At 31.6% G+C, this 13,262-nt stretch overlaps 1 protein-coding gene across 2 annotated transcripts; it reads right to left on the bottom strand.

The window, feature by feature from the left end:
- Nucleotides 1–1,784: 1,784 nt before the first annotated feature.
- Nucleotides 1,785–13,013, bottom strand: LOC127715580 (uncharacterized). 2 transcript variants are annotated; one of them, XM_052221668.1, is made up of 7 exons: nt 12,287–13,013; nt 5,881–5,953; nt 5,088–5,173; nt 4,422–4,529; nt 3,865–3,924; nt 3,295–3,375; nt 1,785–2,806 (listed from the first exon to the last, which is right to left on the bottom strand). In XM_052221668.1, exons 1-7 carry the CDS (start codon nt 12,392–12,394, stop codon nt 2,564–2,566), a joined length of 759 nt encoding a protein of 252 aa, XP_052077628.1. In that variant the 5' UTR covers nt 12,395–13,013; the 3' UTR covers nt 1,785–2,563. The 2 variants fall into 2 exon arrangements, with proteins under 2 accessions (XP_052077628.1, XP_052077629.1); XM_052221669.1 differs by lacking the exon at nt 12,287–13,013 and adding an exon at nt 9,912–12,270.
- Between the last annotated feature and the right edge of the window lie 249 nt (nt 13,014–13,262).

Below are 13,262 nucleotides of genomic sequence, written 5' to 3'. Positions count from 1 at the left end.
AAAAGTTGAATTATTTCTAAGGAAAACTATGGCAGTTAAGATGATGCAAACTCGATATCATCTTTGTGTTTCTGACGGATGGATTATAGCGGTTATTTGATCTACAGTCGCATCTAGCGATGCAAGTACCAAATAAAAACGTACAAGCAAAATGTTTGTAAATATTACTGCATCAAAGAATGCTTGCAGTTAGCTAAAAGCAAGCTCGAAGAACTTAACCTGCAGATATGCAATATAACCGTCCTATAATTGGTGACTGCACTTCAGAGTAGATCTCATGTTGAAGGCCTCACTGTGACGTGTAGAACAATAATAAAAGCGCTAAGGTTATACTTCAATGACAGTTCTTATCACTAAACAATTTAATATGTTGAACGCATCTACCCCATCAACATTGAAATGAAAGATACCACCGATCCAGTAAAGCCTGCCTCGTATCGTAATTTTCATCTAGAAATTGACAATGTTGACAAAAGGGATGATTTCAGCTTTCCTGTTGTGAACTTTTTATTTCTATGTAGCAACATCCCAACAGTGCCTGTATATCCGTCATATTGAATATATATATCTGCCAGTTGAGACGTTATTTCAGTGCTTATGTCCTGGTTGTAGAGGTATAAGTCTTACTGACGCCATCATGATTTGTTTGGTTGTAGAGGTATAAGTCTTACTGACGCCATCATGATTTGTTTGATCGTTATGGAATATCTATGTCACATATTACCACGGATATATTCCAATTGCTGTAGTCACAATTCCGTCCTCTTTTCCTCGATTGTGACATCACTGAATGAGTCTTATCACCGAATGTGTACTTTCCATGAGTAACTCGACAGGTACCACATATGAAGCAGGATTTGCTTACCTTTACTTTTGGAGCACATGAGATCGGATTTTGGTTGGGGTTTGTGTTATTCAGTCCTCAGTTTTCTATGGAGTTAAATCCTATCTATCAATATCGATTTCAACCTATTTTATGAATGCAAATGAGACTACTATCTAATAAAGACCAAAGGACAGTGATGTAAACCACTGCAGGCCACTGTACGGTCAACAATTATCAAAAACCAATACAGTATAGGAAGCTAGAGAAAAAGTGCCGGGATAACAAAATGTATTTTTGTCATAGATTTGCAATAGATATTGGCACTGAAATGAAATATAACATTGTGGCGGAATTGAGAGATTGGATTTTGTAAAAATTGGCGCAAATGCAATGCGCCCGTCTAGTAAGCTAGAAAAAAGGCCCCGGGATAACAAAATGTATTTTCGTCATAGATTTGCATTAGATATTGACACTGACCGTTCGGCAAACAACAATCAATCTATCCGACATTTGGACTATTTTTATTTCTTGTATAAATAGATTACGTTATTGCAGTAAAGCAATGTGAAAGGTTGCAGATGCATTATAAAAGGTGACCTCAGACGGTTTCACGGGACACCTGTTCTTTTAATGTCCCCTTTTTGTTATATTCAGAATATATCCGTATGAAGCTTTTCGTTTTCCAGTTTTTAGATCGATTTGTCCTGATGAAGGTAAATCTAGTAATCACACATATTCTAAAGATTTAAATCAGTATCATACGAGTTGCGAGTTGTGTCCCCTTTTAATTTCTGCTTGAAACACCGGCCAGACACAGCGAATAATATACATATGTGTTTCTTCGTCAATCAAAAGTAAAAATTTGATGCTTTTCATTATGTTCGCGAACAGGAATACGTCCAGTGCAATCGATATATGTGATAAATTGAAGTTTATAAAATCCTAAAATAAACAAACATAGTATTTGATTCTTTTTAATATTTCACCAAGTATGAATTGTGAATTAATTGTAAAATGAATTATTAAGTTTAGCACCATAATAATTCTTTAACTGGCAGACTTTGTTTTATCAGGTTCACTTTAATTGTACAAAACGGGACAGAATCTACTTCAAACCAGAATTTACCAATCATGACAAATCAGTTTCAGAAGGTAAATCTCTAGGTTATACAACTTTTTACCTGAGTTTTCATTAAAGCACTTTCATTTCTGAGCAATGTGTTAGCCAGTTCAAGAATATAGCAAAAGTTGTCATTTAAATTATAAAAAACAATTTGTTTAACAAATACATGTAGTTCTGACTAGAAACAGTTACATATGGACATTTGTTTATCACACATACAGATAACATTTAGTTAATAAATAGCTAATTTACTCCCTTTCTCTGTGTTTTATCACATTTTTCACGACAGGCAATAAGAGGCATTGATCTTTTCAATAGAAGCCAACAAATTGTAACTGCTCGGTAGTATATCCCTTCCGGGGACTGATATCAGCTTTTGTTCACATGTACCACCATGCTTGAGTAGTGTACCATTTTCAGATGTTACATCCTCCATTTACCACAATGGAGCTACATTGTATTTACGTAATATGTGTAGCACTCATCTTCAAATTTGCGTCTGTCATTCATGCTTATTGCAAACTTTTTCCAAACAGCACAAACTCCATATCATCCAAAGATCCACTTGGACTCGATTCAAGGTATATCCACATTATATCTACACAATAATATAATCATATCCACACAATATCCACCGTTACTTGATAACAATTGTTATTGCTTGATTGCACATTAAACGTATGTGAATGATTTGATATAGGTTCTTCTTTGGGTTGTGGATATATTTGTTCATAATTTGGAGGATTTAGTTCTTTATTCGGATCACTCTCTGTGTAGGGAGGCAAGTGATATCCGAATGGCAGTTCAAATGTTTCAACTGAAAAGTCTTGTCGACATCTGTGAGACCGATGAGTTCTCTGCAAAATCATAACCATATTTTAGAAAATGGAAAAGATCTGTATAAAATCATGCATTTAATGATATATTAGTTATTTATACTAAATACAACATCTGAAACTGTACAGATATGTAGCAAATTGTAGCTCTTAGAATATTGAGAATAAATTGTCACTTCACCCTACAGAGACAAAAGTACACATATGTTTGGGTTTTTTTCTTTGATATGTCCATCTTGTACAAAAGCAATAGTCCCCGGAAGCTTCCACATAACTAAACAGCATTTAAAAGACTAATAAGACTTCCTTGGAGCACATGAGTTCTTCATGGTAGTTGGTTTGCGTTGCATAATCTTTAGTTTTCGATATATTTTTTAGTTTGTTGCTTTATTGTTGTATGGTCTTCTTTATTTCTCGTTAATGAACATTTATTTATACTTATTATCTGTCATGTAGATCCTATAACACAAACTCAATAAATTATATTATTAAAAATAACATAAACTTACTGGTTTGTATAGATATTCATATGTTCCTCTTCCTTCTGAAAGCTCTTGGTATTGTGAGACAACACAGGCAAAACAATAACACTAAAATAAAAACAAAAATAGTCAAACATATACCATAAAAAATAAGGTGATGTGGTATATTATACATGTAGGTCTATTTCATTTTAGATACAACGGAAAGTTTGTTTCTGTGTGTATACCTTCCAAAACGTTATTTCTTGTATATTTAATTATATGTATATGAATATGTCTTTAAATGGAGATTTTATCACTGGTTTTCTATCGTCCTGACTATGTCTTCTACTATTCAAACTAGTAATCAATACTTTAAAATTGAGAATGGAAATGGGGAATGAGCCAAAGAGACAACAACCCACCAAAGAGCAGAAAAACAGCCGTGTATGCTGTGTCATTGTTTTGCCTGACACACAAAGGTAATAACAGAATTCGAAAATAGTTAATAGTTTTGTTGTTCAGTTGATTTGACTCAATGATTTTTTTTTGTGTAGTTTAATCTGCTTTTATTATTACTAATTCATTATATAGCAATGCTTTAAGCTATACACTTACGTTCGCTATGAGTTTAAAACAGTAAAAGAAAACCCATATAATTTCCCAGGCATGGAGTGTCTGCAAAGTAAAAAAAAAATACTTAAATTAAATGTAAATCAGTAAATATAATATCAATTTTATCTTAATTCTTATATCATATTTATCCCTATTAAGTGAAGCTTTGCATAAACATCTGTTGCACACATGTTTCTAAGTACTACATCAGGATATAAAAAATTATGTTTAGCGATAAATATTATACTGCACAAGAATAACCATTCAAAGGACTCTCTATCTTTTTTTATCATTTTTATAAGAATAAAACGATTAGGTTTTAAAAAAATTTAAGTCAATGTTTTATAATTTGGATGTCATAACTTTTGGTCACGTGCGAGTACCTGGTGGTTATTCAGGAAACACATGTTATGTGCTCAAAAAAATATCATACCTTTTTATAGTTGATAATTAAGAGTCTATGAACTAACTAGCATTTTTTGACGCATGAAATATCAATGTTTTACATTACGAGGTATGTATGTACCAAACAACATTTTACTTTATGAGATAAATTTTACCTTTTCCCTCTCCATGTGTACTGTAGTGAGTAAGGCTACAGAACCAGTTTCATATAAAACATTTAAAATTAACATATATATCCATGGCAACAACAAATATCGTTTGTCCTAAAATTATAGAAAAAAATATATATTCATAGACTTATTTTGTATTGCTTAAATTTTAAGATATGTTATTCTTAAGACTAGTTGCAGATAATACCATGAACAAAGTGTCAGAAAAGCTGTATATGTTTTAGTCCAACATTTATTTTCAAATTTATCGACAGTCTCTTAATCGAGACAAAACGGTTTCCTGCATTTATCAAATTTATATATTACACAGCATAAGATTAAAGACAGCTTTAAATAGATAAATACAGATTTTTTGGGGGTTGCTCATTGTTGAAGGACGTCCTGTAGCCAGTAGTTGTTTATATCCTTGACTTTTGATCATTGGCGATTGTTGTCTCATTGAATATCATACATCATCTCCCTTTTTTTTTTTTTAAAAACAACACAGACACGAAAACAACGATAAATTGCTGGGAAATGATTAAGAACTAAAAGAATATTTTCCAAAAGCATTTTGTATTGATTTTGAAAAAAATAGGCCCGTTGAATCAATTCATAACTGCCAGTTAACCAAATTTTATAACAAATCTATTCATAAAAATAATAACTTACCAACTGAACACCGGGTATTAGGACTAGAGACGTGGTTATCATTAAACCATACAACACAAATCCAGCGTATACTATCCCTTTGTATTCTGTAAAACATACAATCAACATCATAACTTCTCATATTTTACTTTCCGCGAGCAATTTTAATCTGCATTTAATAGTGTATGAATCAGATATAACGCAAATTATACAAAATTATATAAGTTGTTACCTAAATTAATGAAGTAGTAGAGCTTGACATATTTTATAGACACGAGTTCTGTCTATTGTTGAAAACCGTATGTTTGCATATATATGTTTTTTTGTTTGTTTGTTTGTTTTATTGTGTTGCTGTCTCATTGACGTGAAAGCAACATCTCCTTTCATCCATGTTAGGTTCAATAACTATAGTCGACTACCAAAAAAGTAAAAAGTTAGAGTCTATCATTTTCTCTGGACCTGACTAATATCAGAAGTTTGTTCTACATTGTAGTATCCCTTAATTCCAATATTTTTTTTATTTTTTTTATTTCTTCCCTTGTCTTTCCTTTTCTTTTATTTCCTTTTTTTTAGGGGGGGGGGGGGGGGGGGTGAGGGAGAGGAATAGTTGAAATGTGTGTCTTTGCGATTTATATTTTTTTCATAATGGTCGATTTGCAAGTTATTGTTGCAAGTTTTGAAGAAGAAAAACTTCAGGTGCTCAAACAACTTTATAAAAAAGTTGATGTTTGCTTTTTCTGTCTTACTGAATGAATCTTTCAATTCACTAGTTAGTTCTGAACATGTTCACTTTGCATTTGATATTGTAGCTTACCTGGAGAATCCTGTATTAACTGGTAACCAACATACCGGAAAAGGTAAAACACAAGGCACACAAGGGAGACAATCTGAAAAATAGGATTGTTGCACATTTAATTTATGATATTAAACCCATTTAACTTGTCAATGATATGAAAGCAATGCTTCCCTCCAACGACCCCTAACGAACGAAAAAAATACAGTAAATTTTGCCAGCTGAAAATTCGCAGACGACAAATGTTAGAAGTACAAAGAGACAACGATCTTCAAAAGTAAAGTAAATGTTGCCAGTTGACAATTCACAGACGGCAAATGTTTGAAGTACAAAGAGACAACGGTCTTAAAAGAAGTATAGTAAATGTTGTCAGTTTACTATTCACAGACGGAAAATATTAGAAGTACAAAGAGAAAACGATCTTCAAAAGTACAGTAAATGTTGCCGGTTGACATTTCACCGACGGCAAATGTTAGAAGAACAAATAGACGATCTTAAGAAGTGCAGTAAATGTTGCCAGTTTACAATTCACAGATGGCAAATGTTTGAAATACAAAGAGACAACGATCTTCAAAAGTACAGTAAATTTTGCCGGTTGATAATTCACAGACGGCAAATGTTAGAACAACAAAGAGACAAAATATAAAAGTTTCTTTTCATACATTGTGGTAAGATACTAGTTATATAGATCATTACACTAAGTCATTTCAATATCAGTTCTCGTATCAGTAAATACCATCGTATCAGCCTGGAGTTGCCAGGGATGATATCATTTTATCTTTTGTGTTCGTGTATAAAGAGGCATCTAAATACTTTATGTAAGTTTCGATTCAGCTGAAATTATTCCTTGTTACTTGCAAACATATATATTATATTCCATATCTGAGTTGTTTTTCTATTGTTCAAAAGAAACTATATTGTGAATGTTTAAAATGTTCTAATCATTGTAATGATTTAGCCCATATTGAGTTCTCGATTGGAAATAACAAATGTATCTATCTATCTTATTTACATGAAAAGTTCATTATACAACAATATTTTCTGAAGCTTAGAGCAAATGAGTGTGAATAAAAAAGAAGTTTGGCTAAACTTCAACGAGCAACACAACGATACAAACAACCAAAGACTTACAGAAGCATTTTATCCGCAAAATGAAGAAAAAAAGTTTCATCTTTTTGTTTTCAAAAGAAAACTGCTGTCATTTTTGTATTAAAATTTGTTTTACTCCAAATCAAGTGCGAATGGCCTTTTGTCTATAAGCTTTATGTAGGAATTCATTTCTAAAAATCGTTTTCAAGAAATATAAACACAGAAGCATCAACAAATGAAATAAGTTTGTTCAAACTTTATTATTAATACCTTTTTTTTTTTATTTTTTACACTGCTGGACATAAGGAAGGAAGGGGAAAAAAAATACTCAAGAGTACTTTTAATGTATTTTTGTTATTAATGCTGTTTTCATTGTCTATTATAATATCTGTCACGTTATATACTGTACAATGTCTCATGTTTGTTGCTTATACTATCACAATTGTTAATTGTAAATGCCCCCTGTGGGACGATTATTGGAATAATAAATATTTGATTTGATTTGATTTGATTTATATCAAGTTAAGATTGTAGTAAAAAAGATTGAAACATTCACCCCAGTGGGGATCAGGACATTGGGCAACCCCCCTCCCACCGCCCCCAAATATACAGCAAAAACAAAAAGCGGACCTCTCCCTTTTTATCAAAACTGCGTGTACATACCCCAACCACGCCCATGAATGTCTTATTGAGCTTCAAAATTGATTTTGTCATTTTAGCATAGTAGATATTTTAATTTTTGCTATGACGTTTCATGTCAGTGAGTAAAAGTCTTCAGGCTTCTCATAACATTTAGATATTTTATGATTTTAATCAAATGTTTTAAAGGTGCAGCAATGCAACTTTACATGACATGTCTCTTTTCATAATCTAAATCTTTCCTCAATCGAAAAAAAAAAAACAAAGACATCGAAACTTCCATTTGGAAAAAAAATTCAATGGCACTCAACTTTAGACATGCGATATAAAATTCCTTCTTTACATTCAGTGACAATACATTGAAACTTAAAATGCATAAATATCATTAACCCTTTGTGTCTTAATACTTAAAAGTTAAGTACATCGATTTTGGATGAGACAATTTAACGACTGAAATGGAGAATTAATGTTTCGGTTTAAATTAAAAAAATAAAATTCTCACATTATACAGATACCTAATAAAACACTCAAAGAACGTTTAGCCATCTTTTCATTAAACTCTACTTTTAAATAGCATGGGAATATCAAGTCTAATAAGGCATACAAAACGGTTATGCAAAATTTTAATTGTTTCGTATGAATTTCAAAGTTATCATCAAGTTTGATGTGAGAAAATATTTGTATTATATATACTTCTTACATGTATTGCCAATACACTTATAAACAATCTTTGAATTTTCATGCAGCACAGCAGGTGATCCCTGTGGGTTTTGAATGTCCCTTGAACAAAAATTCTGACTTTGACAAAAAACCATAACCCTCCCCCCTTTGAAGTTAAATGGTTTCTCCCTTATATGAGCATTTTAATGAGGTGAGGTGAATAGTGTTGTACAAAGTTGACACAATTTTGTACTGACATGAATGTATAAATTTGTATAAGTAATTATGTACACTTAAAATATCATTAACACCCCAGAGGTGATAAGAACAAACAAGTACCTTGTCAAAATTTGTCAGTTTTAAAATCAAAGAGAAAAGAAGACATTTATTCTAGTGTTATTGTGTTTATGGCCCTTTTAACAAGTCTATCAACTATGGACACATATAAAGCACACATGTCCCCGGGATAGATAGTGGCTTTATAATCATATAATGTATATGTAATTACATAAATATTAATTTAGGAAATATAACAACTTTATTGATTCAATGAGTAATAGCCCTCCAGCCCTGGTCAAACCCCGTGGTGTTTTAATAAAATATGTGAATCTTCTTACGGTCAATTACTGGCTATTTAAAAAAACAAACAGTACCAAGGGATAATATCGCCGATGTGTCATAAAAAGTACGTTATCAACGAACACAGAGTGACAAAACATAATCTATTTGTTAAGATTTCCCTAGATCAAACAGACTATCTCCAGACAGATTATTAACACTGAAACAGAAGGTGTGAGACAATGTTGATACATGTTTGAACTATCACAATCGCTTTGATTGAGACTCCTTTTCATCAGTAGAATAGCTCATCAGTCTTTCTAAATGTCGGATATACGAACTAAAAACAAACTCATAAAAATTATCGTTCTTTTTAAAGTTGATCGTATGTTATACTGAATTGTTCAAGCCTTGGGAGTGAGATTTTCTTGCCTTAATCGCATCTTTTAAAAATATATGTACATTTCGAGTTCTCCACTCAGTTAGTTTACCTTACTTCAAAACTAACCCGTGCGTTCAGCATGAATGTTATCTGTATAAATTCAATGCCTTAATACAATACGCAACAGCTTACATTGCTGGAATCGATCAGGATGCAACATGCCTGCATGTTACACATATTTTGACTAGCTAAGCTCTATAAACGGAAAGTATAATTTCATTTCAGTCAGTTTTTATTTTTAAGTCTTGTTTTGACATCAGACATCATATCAACACGGTATCATGCTATTACCATCAACTCTTGTACTTTAAGCACTACATAGAAAGCTCCATAACCATCCTTGACCGACAATTTAGAAAAAGTGCATGTTTTTCATCAAATTCCAGACGGTTTCAAGGCATATCGATCCTTCTTCTTTGACTTACTGTAAATATTTCGATTGAATATATTTGTCATGTCTTATGCGTCAAATACTGTCTGGGTTAGTACCTTGATCAATAGTTTTAATGAGATTTTCTCATTTGATTTAGCATCTTTGTCATTTCATTTTATAGAGGAACGAAACTTGTAATATGAGCTGTTTGAAATTAAGTGGAAAAAGAGACGAGCAATTGTAAAAAATGCAGCCGTTAGAACAAACATGTACAAATGTGTAAAAACTCACGTATGTCGTTCTTCTGTTGTACATTTACATACAGAAAATTAATCCTTAAATGTCGTTCTGTTGTTGCACGTCTATCTTTTTTAATTGAATTCTGTTTTGTATGAACAATTTTTGTGTTTTATCTTGTATACGTATTGCAGTGGTGCCGTCTGTCCCTCTTTGACATATTATTTGTTGTTGTCCCCTTGGTGTTTGTGTTTCATGCACTAAGAAAATCAGATTTAATACTGATTAAATTTCGCGAATTTCATTACTGTGAGTCTGTTGTGTTGTTGGAATAAGGGTTGGGGTTTTGATATACCACTTCAAAGACTAAGCAATTAAAATCCAACCACACTTTGTTCTAACCACGGTTTCTTTGAAGTACATCTGTGTATTTACCCCTTAATAATGCAAATCGATAATCCGAATGACTAATTTTACAAATTGCATGCAAAGTCAATTTCCCTGGAATGTCAGGTATGCGAGGATCGATATTAAAACACCTGAGATCTTTTGAAAATTACAACTAACGATTGACGTCCGGACCAGATTTGAATAGAAATATTAATGATTTGTTGATTAGCAGTATAATTATTATGAAATTTAATATGTTACTATTAAATCATTCAATATATCATTTGTCGATAAAGGTTATAAAATAGTTTTGTTTATAAGATATTTGTGATAATAAAATATTTTGTAACACGTTGTTAGCAACAGATATTTACATTTTTTGTTACACAGGGGGAAATATTAATTAAAAAGTATGAAAATTACAGATGTCATTTTCTTATTACAGATATATCATGTTTTACTATGTACAATGACAAGATATGTTTTTTTCGTAGAATTAATTAATTTCTCATTGTTTACAGGAAAACGACATTTCTTTGATGATTAAGCTTTTTTTTTATTATTAAGGAAACGAAATTATAAGGAGAAAAAATTTTATCAGTTTATCCTGGGACATAAGATATTGTCAGAATACTATCAACTTCTTATAGACCCTCTTTTTTGGTTTAAGATGAAATGGGAGGGAAAAAGACGTGAGAAGTTTCGGAAGTTTTGTTTGTTTTCAAAATCAACAAAAGTGATGATTTTCAGATTTAGCGTTTTGTTTCGCCTTTCATTATTTTTTCTAATGTTTTTCAGGGTTTTCTTTTCTCTTATTAAAATACTACGACAAAACTTGATTTTGAATCCTGTATTGATAAGAATATTTTGAAAAGAAAGAATTTTCATCTTTTTATATTTGGCTTAAAATTAAAATTGCATTCCAAATGGATTGTATTTATATTTCATGCTAATAGGATCAAATTCAATTTTCTCTATTCTGACATTATTGTTTGACCGGAGGTTGAATGATGTCCAGATAACTCGACCATTGTCACAATACGGCTTCATACCAATACCCTTAAGGTTGAAACTATTTGACCACACCATTCTTTTGTCGAAATTAATTGTAACCAAATTGAAAAGTGTCATTGATCAAATTAAATACATGAAAATGTTTGCTTTAAAAGAAGTGATACACAAGTTGTTTATTGTTGGAACTAAGGAAGTCGATGATAACTATTACCAAAAGTCGAAGTATAGCTAATAAACTCACAATATTGTGTATTGTATTTTTTTTTTTTTTTTTTTTTTTTTTTAATAGATATGGTATAATTTATTTGTATCCCTTTTTTAATGGTGAGAGGCATTGTATAAATTCAGTTTTAGATAATAAATACACTGTCATCAGAAAAAACCCAATGAACTCCTTCAAAGTTATAAATGTATCATGATAATCTACACACTTTATTATCTTCTACATGTACACATTGAACAGAATCTCACTATGATGAAACATTTTAATCAATTTTCTCTCACCTGTATGCATTTTCCATCATGCAAGTTTTCAGTCAGAAAAGAAGAAGATCTTGAGGTACAATTATCATAATTATAGGTCAATGGAAATTACACCGTGGCAAAAATGATAAATGACAAAGCAAAAGTAGGTAATAAAAAACAAAGCACAGATGTCTGTATGAATACTAATAAGATATATTCAAAATTGAACACTTAAAATAAACGCGCTGTTGTCAAGATATATGCGAGGGGTACATGGCTTGTCAAAAAGGGGCGGCGTAAGGCCCTCCCGAAAAATTGGCCTAAAAAGGTAAAACATACGCTAAAAAGTTTTGGTCACAGTGAGTGGAACACCTTAGGCCCCTGGTTCTGCCACTGAATCTTGATGTGGTATATATATTTATCTGCTTGTATGTCGGTTTATATTTTCAGACAACCAATGCAATTGCCTTCGTTAATTTACAACTTAAGACAACAAACACTAATGAGTATAAAAGTGATAAAGAGGTTTTTCTCATATTTTCTATTAAAAATATACATACCAGAGTATAACATCCACAGATTAATGTTCCAACTCTTGTATTTGAAAAACACAAAAAAGTCTTTATTATTGCCATACTTTCTCCCTCGTTTATTCTTTTATTGCACATACAGGTAAAATTAAAAGAATTTTTATGTCACAGGTAAGAGTCGTACATATTTGTGTAGATATCCTTGTCGCACGGTGTCCTACAAACTTAAAGATGTCTGATAAACCTTTGTATGAATGAAAAAAACTAAGGTGATTGACTGAGTCACGGTCGGAACAAATACACTAAAATGTACGGTGTTTAAATGGTTTGAATTTCCTACGCTCTAACGAACATCAAACGACACTTTTTGTGTCAATAACTTTGAGCAAACGGCGATTGTGATTAGGATGAAAATAAAGCGATATGTCACAACAAGAAGCTTATCCAATAGACGGAGTATTGATCGAAGACGGTCACAATTTGATAGTCAATACGTCTGTCTTAGATCGAACAATTAAGCTTATAAACTTATAAATCCTGATTAGTATATAGTAAACCTTAACATAAACACTGCATTCTTTTGGGCATTAAAAGATAGAGTCATCCACAAAAGTATTTAATCCACGTCTTGAATGTACAAGTAACAAATGAGATGCATAGATGTTTATCAAGATAGTCAATGTTACCTGTCCAGGTGTATACGATTGACAGGACATGAAACCGGACAAGAAAAACTGTAATTACAACCAGTTTAAGTTCCATACAGTGTCTAAAAAACCTGTATCAACATTGATTAATTATGCCGTGCCACTGGGAGGAACAACTTTTTATTATTTAATCACTTATTGATATGAAAATCAAAAATGACACACTGGAAAAATTAGTCATTAGCAGTTATGATGTCACTCAAAATATGTATTGACATTTTTACTATGATTATATTTACTTACGTACTGAAAGCAAAATTAAATTAAATTTACTAAATGTTAATTAAAACTATTAAAAA

This window comes from Mytilus californianus, unplaced genomic scaffold (assembly GCF_021869535.1).
Source record: "Mytilus californianus isolate M0D057914Y unplaced genomic scaffold, xbMytCali1.0.p SCAF_9, whole genome shotgun sequence".
NCBI classification, from domain to species: domain Eukaryota; kingdom Metazoa; phylum Mollusca; class Bivalvia; order Mytilida; family Mytilidae; genus Mytilus; species Mytilus californianus.
Note: the sequence above shows the minus strand (reverse complement) of the source record. Positions and strands in the feature narration are given on the sequence as shown.